Below are 26,520 nucleotides of genomic sequence, written 5' to 3' on the forward strand. Positions count from 1 at the left end.
AAAGTCTCACAAACAATTAAACTGTATAGTCTACTGAGACACAATGAGCTTTCTTGTCATATATACTCAAAATGAGAAATAGACAGCATATGGAGGACCTCATCAGGGATTGAAGTAGTCCAGTATTCTAGTCCATGTTCACCAGTATCACTTCCTGCAAGAACTCAGTCCCACAGAAGTTGTTCTGACTCCTCTGAGTTAAATATGCTGCCAACTACCAGCAGGAATACATGCACTATTAATAAGTGCCAAAACTCTGGAAGTCTCATTAGACAGAAACTTGAGTAAGGAGGGCATAATTAGTCCTCGCTATCTTAAAACTAATTTCCTCTTTCTGTTTAGTGGAGATAGCACTCGGAAAAGTGACCAGACTGACAGCCTCAGGAAAAAACTGTCTACAGAGGCAGTGCAAGTTTCCACAATATGGCTCTCTGGGAGAAATGGCTCCTGGGGATAGTGAGAATGATCTTCACAACAAAAACACTCCAGCAGCTTAGAAAAGGCATCAGCAAAATGCACAGTTAAGTAGATTAAAACATTAGTGTACAAATGAAAGTATGTTCTTCAACATTGCAGGAAAACCAGGTTTTGCTGAAATCTGCTTGGTCTCCTGGATTTTAAAGTTGGGCTATGATTCTGCCATTTCATGTTCTACCCCAGGTCTTTTTCTGGTCCAGCTACCTGTGACATCTTTCTTCTCTTCCCTATAGAGAATCTTCCTTTGTCTCACAGTTCAGTGAACCTTGCAAAAGTTTCTGTCCTGATAGAAATAAAACCTGTTCACTTTTATTTTTCTTACTTTTTATTTTTCTTTCTTCTTAGTTGATAATAAAAATATTCTTCATTTCACTATTTTTCTTGTGAAAGAACCCCAAAAGTTCCCTAATCATCTCATTACCTTTCCTGATAATTTTTTCTTATTTCCTGCCAGCTCCCCAGCAAATTTGAGACAGAATTGTCGAGTGTCTTACAGGCAAACAGGCCTGGTAGCACTGGAGAAGGTGAGCCATTAAAAAGCCAAGAGTGAGCCCTTTTAAGGCAAATTCCTACTCAGAAGCAGGAACTTCCTGAATAAGATAACACTCAGCTTCTCAAGATTTGATCTAGTGCTTGGGATACTTCTGTCTGCTAGAAGCCACTGCATGGCCCAGGAGAAAAATTACTGAGATAATGAACCATGAAAATGAAAAAGAATAGTCACCAAGTACCTGCAATTATAGATAGACAAAACTGTTTCAAACTTCCTTTGCTGGTAGAAGACAGTCTGAACACAGTAATTGGAGCAGTAGCGCCCCTATTAATTACTTACCTTCTGAAAACTAAGCAACATGCTAAGAAATCCTGAATTATTCATTAGCTTCTGAGCCTCAGTCCATGACGGCTTCACACCTGGGTGTTCATGATCTAGTGTCACTGAGTCTACCTTCCTTTGGAATAAAAGCAGTACGCAGTCCATGATCCGCATTATCAGGTGAGGAGGTTTGCCCAGTTTGCGAACAGTTGCAATGTCAGAAGGTTTTATTGTCTGAAAAATTAGAGAAGAAAATAGTCCGTTTATATAAGCAGCCACTCGATTGCAAAGAATGATGTTCTTTTGGGAGGACTCTACAGGTAATGCAATTGCTGCAGTTTTGCAGGTCCCTCAGAAGCACTACTGCAGAAAGTCCTTAAAGGTAGTCCCACTCTATGACTGCTTTACTACCTGACAGTTGAGTACTGCCCATCTTACCTCTTCCCTTCTTGTTTTCAGGGTTTTTTCTACAAGGATTTTCAGATTAGTGCCATTCTTTCAATCCCCTGTATCCTCCCAAGTTAGAAGCATAAGTCATAATTTTGCACATAATAATCATTAACTGCATGCATGCTCAGAATATCTTTGCTCCTGACCTGCAGGGCTGCCTTGGCTTCTTCCAGTGCAGGTCTTGCAGCTTCAAGCTTCTCCTCTGCTGCTGCTTTATCAATGGCAATGTCATCCACAATAGCCTGAGCCTTGTCTTTTACTGTTTGCACCTGCATTTTAACTTTTTCTGCAGCATGGGCTTTCATAGTTACTTCCAATAAAACTTCATCAGCTTTTTTTGAAGCTATAGCCAAATCTTTCTCCTTCATAACCAACTCCTTCGAGAGCTGATTTACAGAAACCTCAGCTTCCATCAGTTTTGCAAGACCTGTGGTGGACAAATTCCATTTTAGCAACAGGAAGACCTATGGAGAAAGTAACCTCAGTGAAGCAATGTGGATATTTTAAATAAATCACTTAGATTCCTATTTAGAAACACCAGTGAGTAATCCCATTGATTGAGCACCAAAATTCAGTAGGGGATTTTTTTTTTTTAATGCATAAAACCGTTCAGAATCTGTCACTTCATCACTTATTTATGTTCTTATACATGAGAAGGAGACTAAATATTAAACACACATGCTCAAAAACATTAGCATGGAAATGACAGTCTTAAGAATGGTGTGTGAAATCTCTGAAATCTGTGAGAACATGAAAAGTACTAGGTTGTACTCTGTACAAAACCAAGAGGAGGAACCTGGCAATGAAAGCAAAGACATAGGAGAGTGGGCTGAGCTTCTAAATTCAACATTACATGAAGATCCAAAAGAGATGGGGGTAAAAAAACCTAAAGATTCTTGAGCAATACAATGCTCCAATCATTTGAACAAATTATGAGAAAATCTCTTAAGTATAAACATACTTATATATAAATGCATGTCTCTAAATGTTAATGCATTATATATATCTTTCTAGCTCTAAAAACCCCACGTTTGTTCTTCCAGACAGCCAGCTACCCTTTACCTTTGGACTTGTGTGTACAGAGGGCAGGTCTGCAATTTATGTTCACATTCAGTTCCAAACAGCATTCAGTTTAGGAGACTCTTTAATTGTTTACAATGTGTGACCATGTACAGAGCAATGTTTTAAAACTGTACCTTTGGCACATACCTGTTTCTTTAAAAAATTCTTCAGAGGGACTGAATATGATCACTTAATTACCTTTTCTCAGATTTACTCATGGTATGCTTACATGTGAAAACTAGGATCTCATTAGTTCCTTGGAATACATACATGTTGAAGGAAGAGTTTCAGGTATTTTAACTGCTAACTAATACTATTTCAAAAACTCCCCTTTAATCTGCACATTCATAAAGTTCATGGAAACAAAACCTCTGCACATTTTGTAATCACACACAATACAGCTGAAAATATTTGAGTCTGCTTCCAAAAGAATGTGAGATCACAATCTAAATCCACGCTTTCATATCCTTTTATTCAGATTCTTTTCACCCTTTTAAAAAAATGAAAGAAAAAAAAATCAAGAAGCTTTTACAGTACCTGTTCTCATGCGTTCAGACAAACTTCCAAGACTGGCAAACTTCTCTTTGTAAATAGTTTTGTAACCTTCAATGAAGGACAAGTAAGATTTTGGTGTGACAAAAGTCCGTCTCCTATATCGTTCAAAGTATTCAATACATTTTTCAGCTACAATATCTTGAATTGTTCCCATGGTGTTAACAACACTATGTTTCACTTCATCTGTACACTCAATATGGTAAGAAGATAAAAAATGCTGTGCAACTGCTACAAGAGCATCTTTAGGCCACTGCTGGAACCAGTCTATGGTACAGCCTGAAATCAGACCTGGAAATCTGAGCGCACGAGTTCTAAATTTTTCCCCAACAGGAGAAAAACAAAGAACCACATGCAGGTTATTCCGAACTCGAGCAAGAAAGTAATTATAAAGATTTTCACCAGTGGGACTAAGCCTTGGGTACTCCTTCTTCATTGCTGGAATCAGGTCTTGTGTGATTTCACCTATTTCATCCCGTGCAAAAAGATTTGAGACTTCACCTGAAGCCAAAACATTGTTCATGTACTCAAGAAAAGATTCATCTCTGACTTCATTGTCCGTGAATATAAAGACAACACCCTTTCCTTCTTGACCAGCAGCGCGATACAACATTTTCAGATCATCCAAAAGGTTGTTGGTGGCATATGTTCTGGAATAGAAAAGGGTTATGGGAAGAGAGAACAAGAATTACAGATCACCTTAGGAGATATGTATCATCTGGATCAGCTTCCTTGAGGCAAGAAAAAAAAATCTAGATAAGAACTTAATATCATAGGTCCTGGTTACATTTTTTAAGTTTCTTTTTTATAAACATTTTCCCAAAGTGAATGATCAGTAGTATAAATCATGTGAAATGAGGTGAAGTCAACAAAATAATGTGCTGGGGAAAAGTAAGCTGAGAGCAATACTATATCTAAGGCAATTATGATGCTGTTTTGTATCCCCATGGCTTGCAGACGTAAATTCTTTATTAGAAATAGGTTAATACAGCTGGATTAAGTTGTCAAGTAGGTTCTGATACCTGTAACCATTATGTAAATACAGCTGGATTATCTTCTGAAGATATTGAGAGCAGGTTAAAGGAAATCATTGGGAGACAGAAGAGAATGAAACTGAGGGGTTTATTGCGTTATATGGTTTAACTAAAATCAAGCCCCAGAAATTATGTTTGAACATTATCACTTGGGCTGATCAGCTCTTCTGCAAATGGAGACCATCACTCCTTCTGTTGTTATGGGTCTTATAGCTGGTACACACACTAAGTAAGATTCAGATAAGTCAACAGAAATTCAACTACACATTTCAAATTGTGCAGTATAAAATGACATAAAGTAATGTTAATAAAATGGCAGATTTTGTCCCAAGCCAACTAAAGCTGAAATTAGAAACCTCTTTTCTTTGTAACCAGTCTCTTATTTCCAAGAATGTCTTCAAAGTCGTAAGTAATTTGTGCAATACACACATGACCCATTCTTCACATATTAAATATGCCACACAGGAAGTGTCCCAATTCTCTTTCAGCTCCATCTTATTTCTGCTCTATAAATACCCGTAAAGTAAACACTTCAGAGCTTGAGAAACAGTCCAGCTTTTTGTATCAGTTTGTATGTGTCAGCTACAGTTATTACAGTGATTTTTGGTGTTCTGATAGGAAAGTAAGAATTTTTCTACTGAGTCAGAATAGCAGTGTATCTGGTTCAATAATCTAACACCAGTTATGGGAAATGATACTTAGAGACAAAACATGACCCAGCATCCACTCTTAACTGCTAATTTCATTCTTCCTGCTTCCATATTCATTGCCATTATTAATATTTGTCTTATTAATCTTGGAAATCTAGGGATTCTGTTCTTTCACTTGGGGTTTTTTCTTTCCCTCCTTTTTTTGTTCTCAGTTTTCCTTTCTTCTGCTTCTGGGACACAGGAAGAGATTGTGATATGGCTTTCTTTATCTTTCCTTTCATCAGAAGCCTCATAACATTATTCATAGATCTAATATGTCTCTCTAAAGAATACTTCTCAGCATTTTAAATAGTTTGCAAAGGAGAATACACTCTGCTGGTCTTTATTGCTTAGCCCTGTAAACCATATGTCAAAACAGACAAAGAAGGAAGGCAGTAGCTCCTCCCTTTCACTTCAAATTTCTATAAATTACAGAATTCCAGCACTACAAAATCTTAACTCATTTAACAGAAAATTTCATGATGCTGTTTGGCTATATAAGACTGGAAATGTCATTTAGAATGAGGGATAAAATTTGAGAGGTTTGCATTTCTTTAGGCTGATTGTGAGGAGTTCATTTCTACAGCAAATTAAGGAGCAAATGTCCATGTACACTTTAACATTGTGTTACCTTGTTAAAGTAATCTGGAAGCTGTCGTGTCCAGCAATGTATGCTGCTAGTCTGGTCAGACTCTGCTTTCCAGATCCACCCACACCCACCAACAATGCATTTCCTCGTGGAGTACGAATAATCCGTGATATTTTAATCAAATGGATGATTGCATCCTGTGTATTGAGAGAAAAGGGGATGAAGAGATGCAAAAATGATGCATTGTACAATCAACTAGAAGCATGTCACCAAGCAACTGCTTCTCAACAGCTGGATGGCTTCTCTGGAGTCTAAGACTCACTCCTTTACTCATCAAAACCAACAGGGGATTTTCCCCTGACTTCAGTGGGCAGCCAGCTAACTCAAGAGAAATATCCTTTTCTCAAGCTTGTATGAAGCAATGTCATATGCACAGTTTGTCATCAGCAGAGCTGAGGGCATACTCCTTAGGGGACAGCAGGAAAAGCAGAAAGGACTCCTCCAGCCTTTTAGCTGACCTATTTACAAGCTCTCTAAAAAGACTGACAAAAGTAAAATGCAAGTGCACTATAGGCATTTCTTATTCAACTGCTGTAGTTATTCTATCAAACCACCCAAACTAAAGTTGAAGAAAGCATTGTGCATCAAGACCTTTGACAAGGAGATGACTTTCAGGAAAGCAAGACGACATTCACAGTGTGCACTGTGTAGACAACCTAGATGTTCTGAGCCATCTCCAAAATAATGTGATAGAAACTTACAAGACCTATGTATCACTAAGTGCAAAAGACCAGGCACTTTCTGTATTAATACAATTACAAGCATTAATACCTTGAAAAATACTAAATCCATCTTTGATCCTCTGACAGTTTCATTGTACTGTTGCATAAACATCTGTAATCTTTCTGCCAAGTAATCCAAAGATGGGATAGGCTCATAAATTTTAGGAGCCTTCAACTCTGCATCATCAGGTTCATCTCCAGCAATCTCCGGGTCATCACGCAAGAAATCCACAAAGTATAATTCTGTGCATTTATCCCCAATATCTTGACCATGTTCCTCAGAAACAATCTACAACAATACATTAAGGATTGCTTTAGTAATGAAATATGTCATTGGCCTCTTTCTGTGGCAAATACTAAAAATACTATTTGCTTACCTTCCTCATCATGTCTTCAAACCAGTCTTTATCGCTTTGACTGACGAACCTGTCTGCAATAACTCGTCTGCACTCATGTTGGAATAATGCTACCAAAACACTGATGCTCTGGCAGACATCAGAAGTAACTGTAAGTATTCCTTGCCAAACACGACTGAGGTCTCGTAAATTGAAGATGTAATGAAATTTAGCTGGAGTTGGTAACATCTACAAAATAATGTCATGAATTATATTCAAATAACTGCTAAATGAAAATATTTTCTACTTAATATTAAGTGAAAGTGAATATGGATATTTTCACAAACTTTGGTCTTGCATTAAAGCATAAAAACTTGCTTAGCATTGAAGAGGCAACTGTAAAATGAAGAAACTACAGTAGCAACAACCATCTCTTTAATTTCACATAGATTTCATCTGAGTTTCTTTTAATGTTTAGAGTCCCAGGAACATGCATTGAAGGGTAACCAGTGATGGCACTGGAGACTACAGTAAAAATGTCAATATTGCCTATCCTGTGGAGCTGCTCCTGCCCTTTCTTTCAGATAATTTCTGCTATTCTCTTTTGTCCTTTCCAATAACATCTGGGGAAGGGAAGGGAAGGGAAGGGAAGGGAAGGGAAGGGAAGGGAAGGGAAGGGAAGGGAAGGGAAGGGAAGGGAAGGGAAGGGAAGGGAAGGGAAGGGAAGGGAAGGGAAGGGAAGGGAAGGGAAGGGAAGGGAGGGAAGGGAAGGGAAGGGAAGGGAAGGGAAGGGAAGGGAAGGGAAGGGAAGGGAAGGGAAGGGAAGGGAAGGGAAGGGAAGGGAAGGGAAGGGACGGGAAGGGAAGGGAAGGGAAGGGAAGGGAAGGGAAGGGAAGGGAAGGGAAGGGAAGGGAAGGGAAGGGAAGGGAAGGGAAGGGAAGGGAAGGGAAGGGAAGGGAAGGGAAGGGACGGGAAGGGAAGGGAAGGGAAGGGAAGGGAAGGGAAGGGAAGGGAAGGGAAGGGAAGGGAAGGGAAGGGACGGGAAGGGAAGGGAAGGGAAGGGAAGGGAAGGGAAGGGAAGGAAGGGAAGGGAAGGGAAGGGAAGGGAAGGGAAGGAAGGGAAGGGAAGGGAAGGGAAGGGAGGGAAGGGAAGGGAAGGGAAGGGAAGGGAAGGGAAGGGACGGGAAGGGAAGGGAAGGGAAGGGAAGGGAAGGGAAGGGAAGGGAAGGGAAGGGAAGGGAAGGGAAGGGAAGGGAAAAAATTGAGAAAACAGTATTTGGGAAAATATTTACAACCTAGCAAAAGCTACATTTTCTCTAGGAAAGGAAGTTAATTAGCAGTAATAAGCACCAGCACTGTTGAATATATTGGCCAATAGGGATGAGTGAATAGTTTCACTAGAAGTTCCTCTATTTCTCTATGTAAACCAAGTACAGTGAATTGTTTGTGAAATCCTGACCAACCTTTTCTTGCACAGGAATTTAACAAATCCCTATCTTTCCACCACTCTCCCCCACTTTTCTCAGAAGAAGAACAAATTTGACATGCATTTCTCTGCTGTAGTTTTGTTCTTTTCAAATTTAATTCTATACCTAATATTTTTGTCTCTCTCAAAGCAAAATTTGCCCAGAAATTGCAGTCAAATGTTTTTAACAGTCTGTTTGAAATGGAAAAAGTTAATATTTTTTAATATTAAAAGTTAATATTTTTGAATATTTTCTAACTGATTCCCTCTCTGCCAAATTTGACTTCTTTCCTAAAATTCAGATCTTCAAAGTTTCTCGCAATCCCAAACAGCTTTTACAGGAGATTCCTATCTAATTTTTAATTTCTGGTTCCTTGTGTTCTTAACATTTTCTCAGCCGGTAGATCTCTCAATCTTCCTATCAGCTATGTCTACTGTGTTATATGTATTTAATGTGATGCTTATATCAGCTACAAGAAACACTGCATTGGGATTTTCATCAGTAACTTGGTGCTCAGAGCATCCAATTCAGAACAGAGGCATCAGCCAGCAGTTACACCCACAGGTCACAGCTTCACAATATGAACTACAAACAAACATGACAGTACAAAAGGTACAGTACAAAAGATGTTTCAAAGCTTACTAAATGTAATTTTACCTTTGCTTTTGTCATTTGCCAAACCTTTCGACTTGTAGATACTAATGCTGAAGCCAGTTTACATACTTCTGTGGGGAAATGTCGTTGTTCACAGAAATAGCCTTCAGCTATTGTTTGAAATATCTTATCAATAGAGGAAGTAGAAGGCAGTGTGCAGTTGAAGATGGTGAACTGGCGTTTCAGGCGCTGTGGGATATCATTCCGACCTCCCCCAGGGTGAATCATAGCAGCTACAAACTGGATGTCAACCACATTCATGAATTCCCCTGGCTTCTCCAAACTGTAGAAACCTTTCTGTTCCATCAGCTGCCTTACAATCTCATTGGTGATCTAAACACCAGAAACAAAAAAGAGAATGGAGGAGTTAAGTGTTTCTATGTTATCAACATGCAATGTGGCATCCAAGCACTCAGATGCAGTGCATTGACTGCATGTTAGCTGCATGTGCTAAGTAGTTGCGGACATGAAGTGAGTCATTCAATTGAATTTGGATCATTTCAACTTCAGAAAAGACAGATCTTTCAATTTTCAATCCAAACTATATCTTCAGATTGACACAGGCATTTAGACAGTGACAAAGAACCATTAATTTAGTACAATGTGTAGTCACACATCCACTTCAAAGAGGCACTGAGTAAAGAGCTGTACTGGAAGCAGGGAAATTGCTTTTTCTCAGCTGATTTTTTTTTTTAATTTAAGTAATATTTTCAGAGTATAGGTCTATAAGTATTCTTTCATCAATACCTCAAGACAGCTTGCTAGTCTTTAATGTCAACTGTGATCAGAGAATTGTTTAGGCTGGAAAGGACCTTTTTATTATTGAGTCCAACTATTAAACTGGTACTGCCAAATCCACCACTAAGCCGTGTCCTCAGGTGCCAATCTACACCTCAATTAAATACCTCCAGGGATGGTGACTCCACCACTTCCCTGGGCTGTCTATTCCAGGGCTCAACAACAATTTTGGTGAAGAAATTTTTCCCTAAAATCTCATCTAAAGCTCCCCTGGTACAACTTGAAGCCATTTCCCCTTGTCCTGTCAACACTGACCTCACTACAACCTCCTTTCAGGTAGTTGCAAAAAGCAATAAGATCTCCTCTGAGCTTTCCTTACTCAAGGCTCAACAACCCCAGTTTCTTCTTAAGTCTTGTTCTTTAGACTCATCACCAATTTAGATTTCACATAATAGTAACTGCAATTTAAAGTCAAGAGCAGATCAAAGAAAAATCTCTGAACGTTACTTGGGTTTGCATGCTTCCTTTCCCAGACTAGTTCTCAGGACTGTTACTTTGGAAATCCTACTAGCTTTGTATGCAACCAAAACAAAAGGCTTAAATACTACAGTGATTGCACCAAGTAGCTTGACACTGTCCTTGATCTTTTGGGACTGACAGCTTATTAGTCATGTCAAAAACTGGCTTGGGGAAATTTGTTTTAGTAAACATATTTGTTCTAACCCATATTATAATACCTTTTTTCTAACCTATCCCATTTTTTCAACCCACAGATCAATATTCCCATCAGCAACAATGATGGGAAGACCACCAACTCCAAAATATTGATATTTCCTTTTACCTGATCACCCCATTCATTAATCAGAGGCATGTTGATGTCATCGATAAAGACAGTCATTTTCTTCCCTGCTGGAGGACCGTGTGTAGCACCCATTCTTTTGCCTATGTAACTTTCTATGCTCCTTTGGAACATATGTGGCAGAGTTGCAGAGGAAAAGTTTAGGCATTTGGTCAAGTGAACATCGGGATCATACTTGCTTGTGTAATTCTGCAAGATAAACCACTTTTAAAAGCACATCAGCAACTCCAGGTAAACTAAGACAAAAAGAGACACAGATGCTCAGCAGCCCCCCAAAAATCTCAGTCCTGCTATTAACTTCAAAGTCTAGAAACACAGTTTATTTAAGATAAATACACCATCTGCAACTTGAAATTAAAAAAAAAATTGTCAGTAAATGTTTTGCATAAAATTTTTAAGGATTAAAATTTATAAGCTCTTAATAGACTTCACTAAGTATTACAAGTAGATGTATGCCAGCTCAAGATGCAAATAAAGTTTGAATTTGCAATTGTCAGGGTTTTTCTAAATTTAAGCTGTTAGTGATGATCCATTACAGCAGACTGCAGGGAACAAGAGAAAAACTAAATCCATTTTCATGTGTACACTACAAAACCAAAACTCTTAAAACAAAAGCAGCGTAAAGGAATGGCAGTGTAAAATTAGACCCAGACACACCACACTTACTGATAGCTGTCTTCTCTTAATGAAGAAAGTAATCATTGAATTTTATGAATATGTACAATTCCCACAGCTGCTGAGGATGCCCCAAAGAAACAAAGTTCCAGTTTTCATATTTAGTAAGGTTTTATAATAAAAATGTGTAACCCTGGAGTCACACCAAGGCATATATATAGAGAGAGAGACAGAAAGAGAGTGAGAGTGAGAGAGAGAGAGAGCATAGGAAATATTTTGCTCAGGAGAAGTCCTGGAGCTTAGAAATAGAACTAAAAATTCCATCATTTCCAACATAATTTCTTTTTAAAGATTTGATTCTTCTGCACTGATGATGAAGTTGAATATAATTTAAATTCTTATCTGTATAAGAGGGTTGACTAGAAATGTTCCCATTTTGGCACCTAGAAAAAGAAACCTGTAACCTTGCTGATGAAGTGCTCTAAGAACTCCAGTGAGACATACACTCTGTGTGACAACAGAAAAGAAGATCCAGCTAGATGCCCACAAAATATTTTGATGAATATTGTTAATTTTGTTGATGCAGTGATAGCAGTTTAAGAAAAGGTGCCCTTCAGAAAGAGCGTCTTTCAGACCTCACATAAACAACAACCCACACATGCAGTGTATATGCAACAGTCCTGTCTTTGGTGTGTACTCTTCACAGCTGAGGGGTTGGTGCAGGTCAGTGCTCAGCCAGTTCCAGCCACCTCCAGCAGACCCACTCAGCCTGTGTCAGGAAGGGTAAAATGCTGCCTGGCAGTTGAGAGAGAAGTGAAAAAAGCTGTGAGAAAGTCAGCCCTGCAGACACTAAAGTGAGAGCAGAAAGAAGGGCAGGAGGTGCTCCAGCACAGATTCCCCTGCAGCCTGTGGTGCAGACCATGGTGAAGCAGGTTATCCCCCTGCATTCCATCAAGGTTCACAGTGGAACAGAGGTCAACCTACAGCCCACGGAGGACCTCACACTGGAGCAGCTGGATGCCCCAAGGAGGGTGTGTCCCCATGGGATCCAGCCCATGCTGGATCTCCTGGCAGGACCTGTAGACCCATGGAAAGAGAAGCCCATGCTGGAGCAGTTTTGCTGGCAGGACTTGTGACACAATGAAGAACCCCATGGTGGAACAGTTCATGAAGAACTGCAGCCCTGGTAAGAACTGTGTCCCATGTGGGAGGAGAGAGCAGCATGAGGAGGAAGGGAGTGTGGAGCTGTTATGGACTGACCACAGCCCCTATTTCTCATTCCCCTGCACTGCTGGTCAGGGAGGAGGTAGAGGATTTGGGGATGAAGGACTAAAGGTGAGAAGAAGAGAGGGGTGAGAAGAGGGTGTTTTCAATATATTTTTTTCACCATCCAATTCCGGTTTTAATTAGAAATAAATTTTAAAAGTGTTCCCCTAATGCAATGTTTTTCCCATGGCAGTAATTGTTGAGTTGAGGATCTCCCTGTATTTACCTCCAGCCCTGTGCTGTTGAGGAGGGGGAGGCAATCAGTAGCTGGGTAAGGGTCTTGCAGCTGGCCAAGGCCAGCAAACTGCAACTATGAATTCTCAACCATTCAAAAAACACATTTGTGTTTTATCATTGTGGCATTTCAGAATGTTTACATGGTAATAGTAATATTGCACAGAAATGAGAACTGCCTTTGAAAAAGAAGAGGGTATTGAATAATATTTAGCTAGTTAAAATATCAGAGAATTTTCAACTTTCCATTACCAGTTTAATATTATATTTTAATTTTTTTTTGCAATTCGTGAATTAATAGTACAGAGAATAAAGGTCTTAAATTACCATTCAATTTTGAGTTCTTTATTTTGATTCATACTGATGCTTTACTCAACACCGAAGATCATTCAGATTAACTCAGATTACTACCTGAAGTATTCTATATTAAGACTCTTTTACTTTTTCATTCAATCAGCTGTTTATATCTGGAAATTTCCACAAGGTGTAGTAAAACAAAATTCTACGGAAGATGAAAGCAGAAGGGGAGCAGTTGTGAAGGCAGTTAACACTCACCCCTAACCTTACAGGAGATCAAATATCTGCTACTCTGCTCTATAGCATAGACTAAGCGTAAGCAACTCACAAGAATCAGTTTCAATTATTTTTAGGGACAGGAATGGCAGCTGAAGGCTGGAGGTTGCCAGTATCTGGACTAAATCCAGGATGTGGAATATCAAGACCACCACCCAGACCCCGCCTCTTCACTCTGCTAAAATAGTTCTCAGCTGGTGCCAGGAGCAGAAGCTGGCGTGACACCAGCATGCCTGTTGGCATCGACAGCTATGCTGAAAAATAGCATTAATGGCTGCTGGCACAGGTACAACTCACTCTCTGTCAGGGCTCAGAGAGCTCATGGCCAGGGCACACAAAATGGCTCCAGATTTTAAGAAAGCCAAAGGTCAATTTAGGCTGGTGTTTTTCAGCTATTTTCCATTTCAAGACCTCTGCAAATCCTCCAGTGGAGGTGTAGCTGCCTGTATAACTAATTCAGCTGTCCCGACAGTAGATCAGTTTTATTTAGCTACCTCTCATTGATCAAAGAATCCATGCATTTCCCTGAAAAACACAGAAACCCCGCAGAAAAACATTGTGCTTCCATTTTTTTAAATAAGGGATGCCAAGTTTGGTATGACATCTGGTTTTGCTCAGTCTTTTGATTATTGAATTTTCTTTATTATATTTTTTATGTCATATGATTAACCTGCACCATTTTATAATACAGAAAGCATGTATTTGTTAATTAAATAGCAATCCTGTTATTTCCTTCTAGAGAAAGAACATGTCATTTTCAGTGAAGAAATTGAGAGAGCATTTAACAAACAGTAAATTTACCCTCTGAAAACCACCCTTACTAAAGAAGGAAGTTCTTTTTCTCTCTTCTGTTTGGCTTTTGAAGAAAGGCTGTGCAACGAGGGTGTACAAAAGATCAGTTCACACATGGCATCACTGACAAAGCACAGGAAAATAAAAAATCCTCCAAGAATCAACATTTTCTAAGCGAAATTTTCCAGCAGACTACTCAAAAGAAAAGAAAGCATAGGAAAGAGGGTTTATCATTTGACCTTTTGGCCACTGTTAGCAAAGTTTAAAAGAAACCTTTATACTAAAGTGAAGAAACTTGGGTTTTTTTTACTTGTAGTCCATGTGAGTACTGGCAAAATGCTGCAGTAGGAATGCTAGCATGTACCTTGAAGAAAAATCAAACTGTCCTTAACTTCAGCTTAACATTTGTGCCAATATGAACTATGGCAATGTTCTCGTACTAATATATTACATATGTTTTCCTGTTCCCCTTACCTTAATCATAACAGTTTTTGCTGTTCCTTGTTCCCCAATTAGCAAAACAGCTTTTCCTTGCCTCATGATAGTGTGCATTAGAAAGTCTGTTCGGACACTGTCTATGTTTGGAATTAGAATGGAAGTATATTCTGGTATTGAATCTTTAGGATAAATATATTCAGGGACCTGCATAAGAAAGACATGCAAAATGTTTGAGCATTCCTACCTGCCCACACAATCACAATCACAACCGCATCAGAAGACAAAATCAAATATACTTTATAAAATTTACATCAGCAAAACTTTTCTTCCTAAAAGCCAAGTATCCTTTCGTAATCAATCAGTATCTTGTCATGCTTTTCTAAAAGGGTGTTAGACTAGCAGGATATTTTCATACCTCCAGTGTCTGATAAAAGCTTTTCCTTGCTGGAATTTCATTAAGAGTAAGGTGATAGACAGTATACAGTTAAGATCACTTCTGTTTTTCTTCCAAAGCTATTTCAAATGCATGTTTCTGTTCTTTGTTGAATATATTTATGGGGAAAAGAAAAATATCCCTCAAAAAAAGAAGCTCCTGAGAATTTGGTAGGGTTAATCGTCCTAACCAAATTATGTAGGATTGGAAATAAAATGTCTCTTACCAAATACATCTTGTGTACCCATTAAGAAAGCGTGTTGCAGCATACAAACCTTCTTTGACCAGTGCTCCCACTGTCCATAGGCATTGACAACAAATTCAAACATGGTTTCCTCTCCATTCACAGCTGGAAGCTCTTTCACTGCAGAGTGACTCCGTAGGAACAGCTCCATTTTCAGCTTGTCATCTGGCTCCAGAAGGGCTCCAGCTGACCACATCGCAGCAAAAAGAAACAAGCGAGCAATATGTTCCTCACTGAGCTGCTTCTCGTCTCGGCCAGACAGCAAACCCTGCAAAGTGGATGCAATATAGAACTACTGCCCTCCTAGAACACATCACAGAATCAGAGAGAGAAAAACAGATGCCATATCTACCTGCAGGAGGTCAATAGCTTGCTTGATGTACATACATTCTAAAATCGACATTTTGGGTGTCACAGCAGAGAAAACAAAATCCATCACATCCTGGGAAGAAAAATACATTTTTTAAAGATTCTCTTTACCAGTTTCAATGGCATGATTTATTCTTAGATGAGATAAATTCTTTATTTTCAAATATATTCTAAACTTTATTTCCAAACAACAACTTTCCCCATTTCTGGGCTTATAAATATTCAGACTTTAACCATGATTTTTTTCTAACAATAGTGTATTAGAAAAATAACTTTGATGTACCAGAGTCAGCAGAGCTACTCGTATGAGCTCCACAGAGTAATTTCCTGAAGAGTAATTTGAGGAATGTTGTTCAGTTACTTCAGGGATCTGCCTGCCATTTGTGCTCTCCACTAGAGATTTTAATCTACCACTGCTATTTTGTAGTAGGAAGATAAAAGCACTGATGATACATATATATATAATGCACAAGCTTGCCACTATAAATTTCTATCTGTCTCATCTATTCTGACTGCACCATACTGTACCAGTCCCTCTTGAAATCAATACTCTTGTTTTCCTGCAGAATCCTAGGAAGACCCAAAAAGAATTTTTGAATTGATTTTAATAGAAGCTGGGCTTTCCTCAGGTTTCTTCATAGCGTTGGCTACCAAGTCTGTCTTTGCCAAGTGTTTTGCAACATCTCGAGCAAAGTTTCAAATTGATGTAAACTTGTCTCTGAGATTTGCAGAGCAAAATTTTAAAATATCAATTGCCATCCAATAGTACAGACTGATGTAAATGATAACCTACTTCTACCTTCATTCAACAATCTGTAATATAAAACTCTCCCTGTGGGTTATATTTGCCCTCTTAATCTTTGGAAATCAACACCACCCACTCATTCTGGGAAGTGAAAGTATAACAGGGATACTATGGGAGATAGTAATTTTGGAGGAATTCCATTTATAGATGTCATGTCCTGTCAGGGAGAAAGCTAAGACAAAGAAAACATTCAGTTGCCCAAAGACATAAACAATTTACTTAGATACTTTTAAAAAAATCACTGAGCTGTTTACCCTCATGCTCACCAGCTTTGTTTCACTTTTCAGTTTAATTTTTGTCACTGAAGTTCTCCAAGTGCTATATGCTGATATTTATTGTCACAGAGAATGAATCAATATTTTTACCCATCCTCCTGAGTTTCATCCCACTAGAATACCAGGTAACACACAGACACAAAAAATATATATTGTGATCAAAAACTCACTTAAGCACCTTAATCTAGAGTAGGGTGTATAGATAAGAGGTCTAAGAAGACAACCTGAGTGTGGGCATACCCAGAATCATGGAATACATAGGGTTGCAAGGAACCTTAGAGGTCATCTTCTTTCACCCCACTATGGGCAGGGATGTCACCCACTCTATCAGGTTGCTTCTTTTGCTATTTCTTGCTGACCAGGACAAGTGCCTCCACCTCTGTGCGCTGCCTTTTTGTGGCTTTTCCCCAAAAATGCCTGGTCCATCCCCAGTGGTACATAGGGTGCTCATCTGAGTAACTGAAGCTGCTATGGGTGCCACAGGGGAGTGCCCACTAGCACTGTGGGAAATTCAAATCTAAGACTTTTAGAATTTGGAGCTAAATCTCAGTGGGATTCAGCTTCCTCATCTGTAAAATTGAGCAGGGCTCTGTAAATTGTTTAATAATTGATTTGAAACACACAGAATAAAGATATTTCATGCGTCAAAGTATTCTGTACTATCAAGAGCCCAATTTTCACCAGAACTAGTTTTATGGTACTTATGATTCCAATGAGATTTCTGTAGTTTATGAAGGGTTTTTTAATGTCTTCTTTTTCTTTGAGTTTATGGAAAAAAATCAGTTCCATATATGCTAGTATTTTATTACTACTACGATTTTTAAAACAATACATGGCTGGAAAAGGGATGCAGAATTAACACAGAAACTTGCATTAATTTTTTGGGCAGGGGGACTGGAAAAATGAGTTGGGTCATGACAAATACACATAAATTTTTAAGAATTTGGATCAGCAATTTGCTCTCCCTTACAAGGAGGCTGAAAAATGAAGTCAGATGCTAAATGTTCACATGAAAGAATGATCCTTTTGCACAGAGTACAATCACTATAGAGCTCACTGGACTACAGAGCACTCTTTAGGACAGGTAGAAGGTAACATATCCAAAGGGTTTAGACAAGCAAAAGAACAACTCAGTAATAAAAAGTTATTAATACTTGTAATATTAATTTTAACATCAGCATTTAAATATTAAAGGTAAGAAAATCTTTGGATTATATATTCAGCTCTATGCTCCAGGCACAGTAGCAGCCTTTACACAAATTGGATTAGTGTGAGATTTAATGTGGAAGAAGAAAATTAGTTACATTGGAAAATTAAGTTGCTACTACTTTTTTTTCATTTAAACAAAACTTGGATATGCTGAAACCTATGTTATTCACTTAACAACCACCACTGGCTTGAGCTTCACACTTTGCAGACAATCTCAATAACACCACTCAGGTAACTATTTTAATTATTTCAGTTCTTTGAAACTGTCTCAGATAATTATTTCCATCAGCTATGCAATTCTGTTGCTTACAAGTAGCAGCCTCATTCCCAGACCAGGAATTGGCAGTGGAGATTCTAAATTTAAGAGAGACTTTTTATAGGGATAAGAGTTTATTTGAAACTACTGCAAAGCAGGAAATGTTGCTGAGAAGAAAGAATTGGGAAGGGAGGGAGAAAGTGCAAACCCTCAACCACTGTTCTAAACAAAATCCTGTGGAAATAGAAAGCATTCTAAGATCATCTTGAATTGAAATAAGGTTAAGTTTAGAGGTTTGGTTTTGGACTTTTTGCTTTTGTATTTTGATTTTTTTTTTAATGCATAAAAAATGGTGACTTACAGGGCCATTTATGATATACTTTAAAAGAATAAATACACTCTTTCCACTGATTCACACCTATTATTTCCTGCTCTTTCCTCCTGCATTGCTGCTACCTGCTGCACCTTTATTGAAAATTACTTTATCCAGCATGAAGACTTTCAGTGACAAATACTATTTTGATTGGCATAAATAACAAGAGTGTTTTGTAAGCAAATTTTAATTCTTATAGCTTTTGTCTTACATCTATTTTACATCTATTTTAGTTGAGTTTAGATTAAATTCAGAAAGTCTCTATATGTCTGCTTAAGACTGAGTCTCCTTGGTTACTATATTTCCATCTATAGTCTAATCTTCATGTTCTTTGAAAAATCAGATCTTTGTCAGATGTTTATATCCATTTTTTTCTTAATACTAGCATTAAATCCACCAAGGTCTGTATCTGGGGTTTGACTACCACTGTTGATGACTCTTATTTCAAAAATTTTCTTTTTGAATTCTTACTCTTTTTTTAATGTGGCAGAAAATAATAACTATAAAAAGAGCCATGTGAACACAAAAGTAGTGTTGCTCTCATCTGTAAAATCACTTTTATTGCCTCTATTATTTGAGAAGCAAAGACAGCACATTAAAAGTGAAAGAAAACTGCCAGCATGACAGCTTTCATTTACATTTTGATAGCTGTAAATGCAGCCTTCAGCACTGAACTAACTTCATATTTCACTACATTTTCATTTCTTAATCTAATAAAATACATATTTTTCTGGACTTTATTACTATTGCTTCAGGCTTGGGCATTTTAAGTGTTGTTGTTATGTTTTCAGAGCAAGTTGTAGCATAAAATATAAATAGAATTGTGGCAAAGAAGCAGTAAATTGACCCACATATACATTACTTTGGAAGCATATTTTAAAACTCATTATCAGGATTGTTTCTCTTGCTGCTGCAGTAAATACTATGTCATATCATTAAGTTTTGGAGGTAGAACAAAATGAATAGCTTGTTAAACATTAGTTTTAAAGTAAATGTCCACTGAAATGAAAAGTAGAATGTTAAAATATATTTGTTAACATTCAGGGCATTCTAATCCTATATCAATCATTACTTTTACCATGATGTATAAAAAGCTTTCTGAAATGTCACTCAAAGTTCATTAAAACTGCATTTTTAAAATGCAAGAGCAATTAAAAATATTACAGGAGAAACCCCTGTGAAATCCAACACCAATTACATGAGTAAACAGGCAGGACCAATTTGATGGAAAACCAAGGTATGTTGGAAATTGCATTTATTTTACAGATATTGAGGAAATCAGAAGATAATACTGAAAGGTTGCAAAGACATAACTATTTCTTTAAAAACATTCAAAAGCAAAACAGCATATTTCAATATGATGGAAGTATGCTACTGAGATTATGCTTTTATACCCACTATTGAGTGCAACCATCCTTAATAATTCTGGAACCTTTCTAATGATTCAGTAAGGTAAGGCCAAACAGAGGGGGAAAAACATTTAGGATTCTTACTTTGGATCTACTGACTGAACACAATTTTGTCAAGCAATGTATCAAAGTGATGTAGTTTCAAAAATTTCCATTGGAACAGGAACATGGATAATAAAATCAGGCGAGACAAGTTATAGTCATATTTTCAGAGCTATAGTCAGAGCTTCAGAGCAGCAGAGAACAGAGAACTACCCTGGATAAATTTGAATTATAGAATAAAAATCACATTTGATGGACCAAATGCATTCCTGTTGCACCAGAGTAAAACTAGCTCAGTTTCTTTCTGAATTTACTTCTTTATATTTGAAACAAAATAAGAAATTTACCTGCTTCCTTTGTGTATCCTAACAATAACTAAAATTGCAGTATTAAAATTACAAGCAAAGAGAGTATCTGTTTTGCCAATATAAAATAATCACAGGTTTAACAATTCCTTGCCAACTATCGTATGCAGACAAAACAAAACATTCAGATTATTCATCTGTTATAGATTCAGTCATTTATGAATGATAGAGATAATTTTCTCTCCTTTTTTAATCCTTCATCTTTATTACATAAACAAAGAAATGTAAATAATTGAAAGAGCACTTAGGAAGAAGCAATGCTTCATTTAAAAAAAAAAGAATAAGAAATGTGGGTTTTTTTCTGAACTAGGTAATTAATTACCTGAAATACAGCATTAAAGCAATTCCATAGGACATTGGAGTATATGACTGGCAGTGTCTGAAGCCAAGCCCTTAAAATAGGCTTCCAGTCTAACACTGAAGAACTCATGAAGACCATCCCATTACGAGAAACTGTTGCAGGGGAAGCATTGTCAATGTTGTGAGGTTCAAAAATAATTTTGCAATTGGGGGACATTGGAATGCGATCTCCATTGGCCAAAGTAAGGGTCTTATTATCATCCAGAACAGAGTTCAGATTTTCAATCCATATTGCATCAACAGGTCCATCCAAAACTATCCAGATATGCTCACCCTAAAAAAAAAGAGGAGAGACACACACATTCAACTCTACCTACCTTGATCAAAAATACACATTCATGTAATATCAGAAAATGTACTCTTAGATAAAAGTAATGTCATAATTTGGTACTCAGCAAAAAAGCAATATAAAAATTCAATTTTTTGTAATTTGCTCAGTGGTTTTAATTCTTCTTTTGTTGTCCTGTGTCACACTAGAAAAGATATTAAGAAACAGCAAAAAAAATTAATTTGTGCTGTACTGAGCAGAAAGTTGTATCTTTCTTCGACAAAAGTACATCAGCCAACCCAGCATTCAGCAAGAAGGATGAAAACATTTCCCATTAAATGCAGTCACAGACACAGGCACTAAGTCAGTCCTTGAGAGATGTTACTCAAGTATTTCATGTAAGATGTCCCATTTTCCAAGCCAGTTCAGGGTAGCTGTTCAGTAGATGTGAGTGTAATTATGATTTCATGAAACATGATCTGCAGGTTTGATAAGAAAATTGGGAAATGCCTACATCAGTTTCTTACCAAAGCCTTACATTCTGATATAACTAGTGAAAAAAAGTGGCTATGACTTGAAACCAGACAGGAGAAAGGACTTCTCTGCCCTCTCATCAAAACATGAACATACCTTGGTTTTGTGTTTGGACTGCTTACAGAAGGAAGCAAACCACTTAAAATCTTATCTAAATTAATTCTGGAACCTCAAATGCTTGGGAAACCTAGTGCTATCTGGGATATATATGTAATTCTGACTCTTGTGCACATTGAGCTCATCAGACACAAAGCAAAATTAACACTGCATTTTCCCGTTTGATTTTATAATGGAAGACCTTTCAGATAAATGACAGGTAATGACACTTTATGGAAACAGTATTAAACATCAGTCATGATACAGCATCCATCACCTTCTTTGCCTTTAAAGTTTTTCTCCATAATGTAGAGAAAATGCCATCTGTCCAGTCATTTGTGGCAACATCAAGGGTACCGAACATCTGGGAAGCTGTGATTGCCTTTGGGTTCATTCTCATCTCTTTATGAGGAGCACCACAATCTGTCATTGCTTTCATCAAAATGTGAATGCATTTTGTCTTTCCTGCACCAGTTGGACCTAGAGTCATCATACCTTATAACAAAATAAACATGGTTTAAAATGAAATGTCAGTGTGTCGTGCTACCATTTAATGGTTCATTGCATCAACGATCCTTGTTTTATTTTTATCAAAAGCCAATACAAAAGGATGTTTCTCACTCCACTTAATGTTGATTGAAACAGAATTTGAAACTATTATTTAAAGGCCTCTATAAATGCCTCTCTATTATGATAGGCAAGCCTATGTGGGTCTGCATCCTCCCTCAGGCAACTCTTTTCTTTTTTTTAATGGGATAACACAACAGCCTTTTGATGTTCTCACGCAATGACATTGACATGGATGGTGGCAAAAAATCCAGAAATTTCTAAATGTATCTAATGGGAATGAGCATCTTCAGTGATATACAAAATCAAGTGCATCTTTATGATGCAATAGTATCAAAATAATGTACCTGTATCCACCCATGCTGACAATTAATAGATCTTTCTTTCATAAAACCTGTTAAGAACAACCACACTTAGTTCATCAGTGTATACATGTTATCTAAGAAAAATAAATTGTGTCTTCAACAAGAAATTGAGCCTACTGTGGGTCTTTAGTTATGTTTTCATTCAATAGGCCCAGAATCTGTCCAAATCAGATGGGACATTCAAATTGAGATTTCAAAAGTAATTTAAAGGACTTAGATAACTCCTATTAGCCCTAAAGGCAACTGGACAACATATTCCTTAGTTGGTTTTGAAAACCTCTTCAACAAAAGTATGGAACAATCCCAAACCCAAATAATAAAACTAATCCAGTGCCATGCAAATTGTTTGACGTTTCCTCTAAAACTAAAGGGAGCTGGATGTTCCCTGAAACAATCTGAGGACCCAGAAAATCACTACTCATGCCATATGTTTCATATGGGGAAATCTCTTCAATGTTAACCAGGGGGCTTTTCTGATGGTTTCAGTGATATTTCAACTAAAATTGTTATGCCAAACAGATTTCAAGATCCATGCACTGGATCTCCATGTGTGTGTGTGTGAGTGTGTGTGTGTGTTTATAAAAACCCTTCATGTGCACATATGGCCATATTTCTCCTCATTATTTTAAATTCTGTGGTGACCCCTACATGAATTCAAGTTCATGAGTAGGACAAGTGGAAGTCAGGAAACCATAATCTTTTTCCTTCAGTGCAGTAAATTTTGTTATATAAAGTCAAAAAACTTTTGGCTTGAGCATGCAACTGTTCGGATAATTGGAGCTGCAATAATAGGGATGTGGGGAAAGAGGCATCTAAACAGACTGTCATGGTGGATCCTGAAGATTTTTGAAGAATAGAGGAACTGTAGTGTCCCACAGATCAAACAGCTTCTTTTAAAAAGAGACAGATTTAATCATAACTAAAACCATTAAAACTTCCATATATAGAAATATATAGTTCCTATATGGAAATAGCTGTTATGCAACACTGCATTCAGAAATCTGGATGGAAATTAGTAAGCCTGCACAGCACTAACCAGTTCTTCAGTCTAACCAATGATCTGAATTAATATTTGAGGCCTTAAGAACTCAGACTGTGGTATGTGAATGAGTACTTCCTTTCATTTATTTCATTAGTTTAAGCTGTTTATTCTTTTATTATGGCAAGAAAAGGGAGAATAAGAAGGATGATATCTTTATAAATCTTTGCTGCTTTAGTTACATTTTATTAATATTTTCCCCTTATTATACTAAAAAATCATTAGCTAGATGTTAAGGGTGTGGGGGATATTTTAAAGTAGGGGTGTTCTTTTTTCCACTGAGCTATGAATTGTAAGCCTGGATTTAATACTGTCTATGATACCCTTCATAGGACAGGATAAACTTTACTCAATGGCTTTTTCTGCACTGTAAAAATGTATTTTCATAGAATCAAAGAATGGCTGAAATTGGAAGGGACCTCTGGAGTCCATCTTGTCTAATTCCCCTGATCCTGTAGGAGGAAAGCTTATTTCTCCTCAGTTTAAAAGGGAAGAATTGATCACAAAGAAAACACTTGGAATTGCATTGCATGCATGGTAGGTCTGAGAGACTATTTTTGGTAGTCTTCTCAACATTATAATCTCACAGCAACATTAAACTTGAGCTTCATGACTGAACTCTGAATAGTTTTCAAAACACTGAATAAAATTGCTGTTTCTAGATTTGAATGAATATATTTTAACTTGTTCTATAGAAATTTCAATCACCAACGGCCACACTCATACTCCCCATAAAAATGTAATACAACACAGGATTGCACACCAAAAAAAAGGTCATAAGAGCTTCTTAAGCAAAATACCAACATAGGCTTTAAAATTGTATCTGTTAATTTTTTTAAACATTTTTCATTAAATTAATCTGCATTCTAGTGGCAGATAAAATAATGCAGTCTCATCTACAAAGCAGTCTCAAAGCCTCATCTGGCATGCTAACCATGTCGGACTCGTTGAGTTTCGTACAGCTGAATAAGTTTAAGTATCCATGGTGGATGATTAATAAGCCCTGCTTCCTCTGTCTGTTTTTGGATGGCTGACTGTAGTTCAGGATACCCAGATTTATCCAGAGTAATTCCAGGGAATAGGTCATTAATGAGACTCATAAATAAAGGTTCATCTTCATCCACCTGTCAAGGATAAAGTAGGGGGAAACACATTATTTATTTATTGAAATTATTATTATAGTTGTAAACAATCTTCAAGATAAGCTATTTAAAAGATGGCAGTGAAAATCTTACCACTTCCAAAGTAAAAATTATAATTATCCATCAGTTTTATGAAGCGAGTTTCATACAATAAAATCACAAGTAGTAATTTCTAAATTAAATACTTAAGGCTGATAAAAATGTCAACAACTTAATACAGTTTTCTTCAATGTATACACAGACATATTTCTTCATTTGTTGCATAAGTCAGCAAGATTTATTCCCATCATATTTTGCCTTAGAATTGTTATGATTTTTTCCTTCTGTAAATCACTGAAGCGTTGCTATAGGTTTGAATGCGTGTACCAACGCGCTGAGGAGATTAACATCAGAAACAGAGTCCTTGGTTCCATCACAAAAGTGGTTCCCAAGGTAAATACACAGAGTCTAGACATGTTATAACCTTTTAATTACAGCAATAAAAAGAAAGATGAATATTTCAAATAGTATTACCGAAAGATCTTCCACTAGTAGGTATTAGCTGCTTCCAATTATCTCACTTAATGCAATTCTTATGATATTCTGAAAAGGCAACAGACTCCCAAGAAATGTATAAATTGAAAATCTGGATTAAGAAGGATCTTTGGTGACATTATTAAGAGTTAATACAATGTATTCTTCCTTTCTCTCCTTAGGGTAAAAAGAATTAAAAACAAGAGGCAATTAGAGGACCAGGTAGATCCCCTAGGATCTCATGGTATTTCCAAAGATTTTTTCAGCTAAAGCTTATGATGTGTTTTCCTCTCTTTAAAAGACAAATTGAGCTCACACAGTAACTACATTCTGATTCTCCACTCTCTTATAAATCATATGAAAACCTGCAAAATAATGAATCCAACTGGTGAAGAAAAATAGCTTTTCAAAGTACATAATAAAGACCCTTAAAATGCAAGCAAAATACTCTATTGGGCAAAGTCATCAGTGTTACAGTACCAGTTTGGAGAGGTTCATGTCCCGCAGAACTCTCATCACAACAGTTTTCTCTGGCTCTTGGGGATTAGATCTTTTCACTGCTCCAAGTGTTCTTAAAACAGACAGGATATTTCTAAGCCCAAAGTCATAGTGAACCTTGAAATAGAGCACAAACAAAATCGGAAGTATGAAGATCAAATAGATCAAAACAAAAAACAAGAGAGGACTGAAAATTAAATTCACTAATTAAATTAATGTTATAGAACTTCTCAATAATTATAAATTCACAGCTCTTTGTCTTTTCAAATGTATTTCCAGTTTTGCTGTTATCAAATCCTGAACATATTTTCTAGTGTTGCATGTCCATACCAGAAAGTGTACTTTCTGGTGATACAGAGCTCACCCTTATTTCCTAGGCTGACAAATTGAAACAATATATGGTGTAAATTCCAGAATTTTCAGCAAGAAATCACTTATTGATTAGGTTTGCAGATGATACCAAACTGGTGAACTAGATCACAACTAGAGTTCAAAATTACCAAGAGGAATTCAACACATTATCTATGTGTGATGCAACTAAATAAAGGCAAGTACAAAATAGTAAAGACGGTAATAACCAACTGCACTAATAAAGAGTAACAACCCTTATTCTTTGAGCTTAGGAACAAATCAGGGGCACAAAGCTTTGCAGAAAAATATCTGACATTGGATTTATGTCACAAGCTCCCCAATGACTTATCTGCAATTTTAGTGGGAAATAAAAATACAAATGTCCTTTTTAGGACAATTGAAAATATATTTCCATTGTAGTTGATATTTCTAAACTGTGACCAAAAGCTGGATTCCACATTTGGAGATAAACCCTACAGAAAAGAAATGTGAAAAGAAAAAGAAAAACAAGCGATCAGTTGACTAGAAAACATATTTTTTTTCAGGAAAAAATATTACAAAATCTACTGTAAAAGCAGGAAAGAGTTA

At 37.1% G+C, this 26,520-nt stretch overlaps 1 protein-coding gene across 1 annotated transcript in view; it reads right to left on the bottom strand.

Moving 5' to 3' along the window:
• Positions 1 to 26,520, bottom strand: part of LOC103815655 (dynein axonemal heavy chain 5-like) — a 148,880-nt gene that overhangs the window by 59,497 nt on the left and 62,863 nt on the right. The window contains exons 44-58 of the mRNA XM_030238620.2: positions 25,564 to 25,698; positions 24,363 to 24,552; positions 21,735 to 21,952; positions 20,522 to 20,833; positions 15,449 to 15,538; positions 15,128 to 15,364; positions 14,456 to 14,623; positions 10,484 to 10,690; positions 8,908 to 9,237; positions 6,827 to 7,033; positions 6,499 to 6,738; positions 5,710 to 5,864; positions 3,341 to 4,005; positions 1,888 to 2,168; positions 1,310 to 1,525 (exon numbers count right to left, since the gene is read on the bottom strand). Of these exons, the coding sequence (XP_030094480.2) occupies positions 1,310 to 1,525; positions 1,888 to 2,168; positions 3,341 to 4,005; positions 5,710 to 5,864; positions 6,499 to 6,738; positions 6,827 to 7,033; positions 8,908 to 9,237; positions 10,484 to 10,690; positions 14,456 to 14,623; positions 15,128 to 15,364; positions 15,449 to 15,538; positions 20,522 to 20,833; positions 21,735 to 21,952; positions 24,363 to 24,552; positions 25,564 to 25,698 (3,651 nt within the window). The remainder of the gene's footprint in view (positions 1 to 1,309; positions 1,526 to 1,887; positions 2,169 to 3,340; positions 4,006 to 5,709; positions 5,865 to 6,498; positions 6,739 to 6,826; positions 7,034 to 8,907; positions 9,238 to 10,483; positions 10,691 to 14,455; positions 14,624 to 15,127; positions 15,365 to 15,448; positions 15,539 to 20,521; positions 20,834 to 21,734; positions 21,953 to 24,362; positions 24,553 to 25,563; positions 25,699 to 26,520) is intronic.

Source organism: Serinus canaria, chromosome 2 (assembly GCF_022539315.1).
Source record: "Serinus canaria isolate serCan28SL12 chromosome 2, serCan2020, whole genome shotgun sequence".
Lineage (NCBI taxonomy): Eukaryota > Metazoa > Chordata > Aves > Passeriformes > Fringillidae > Serinus > Serinus canaria.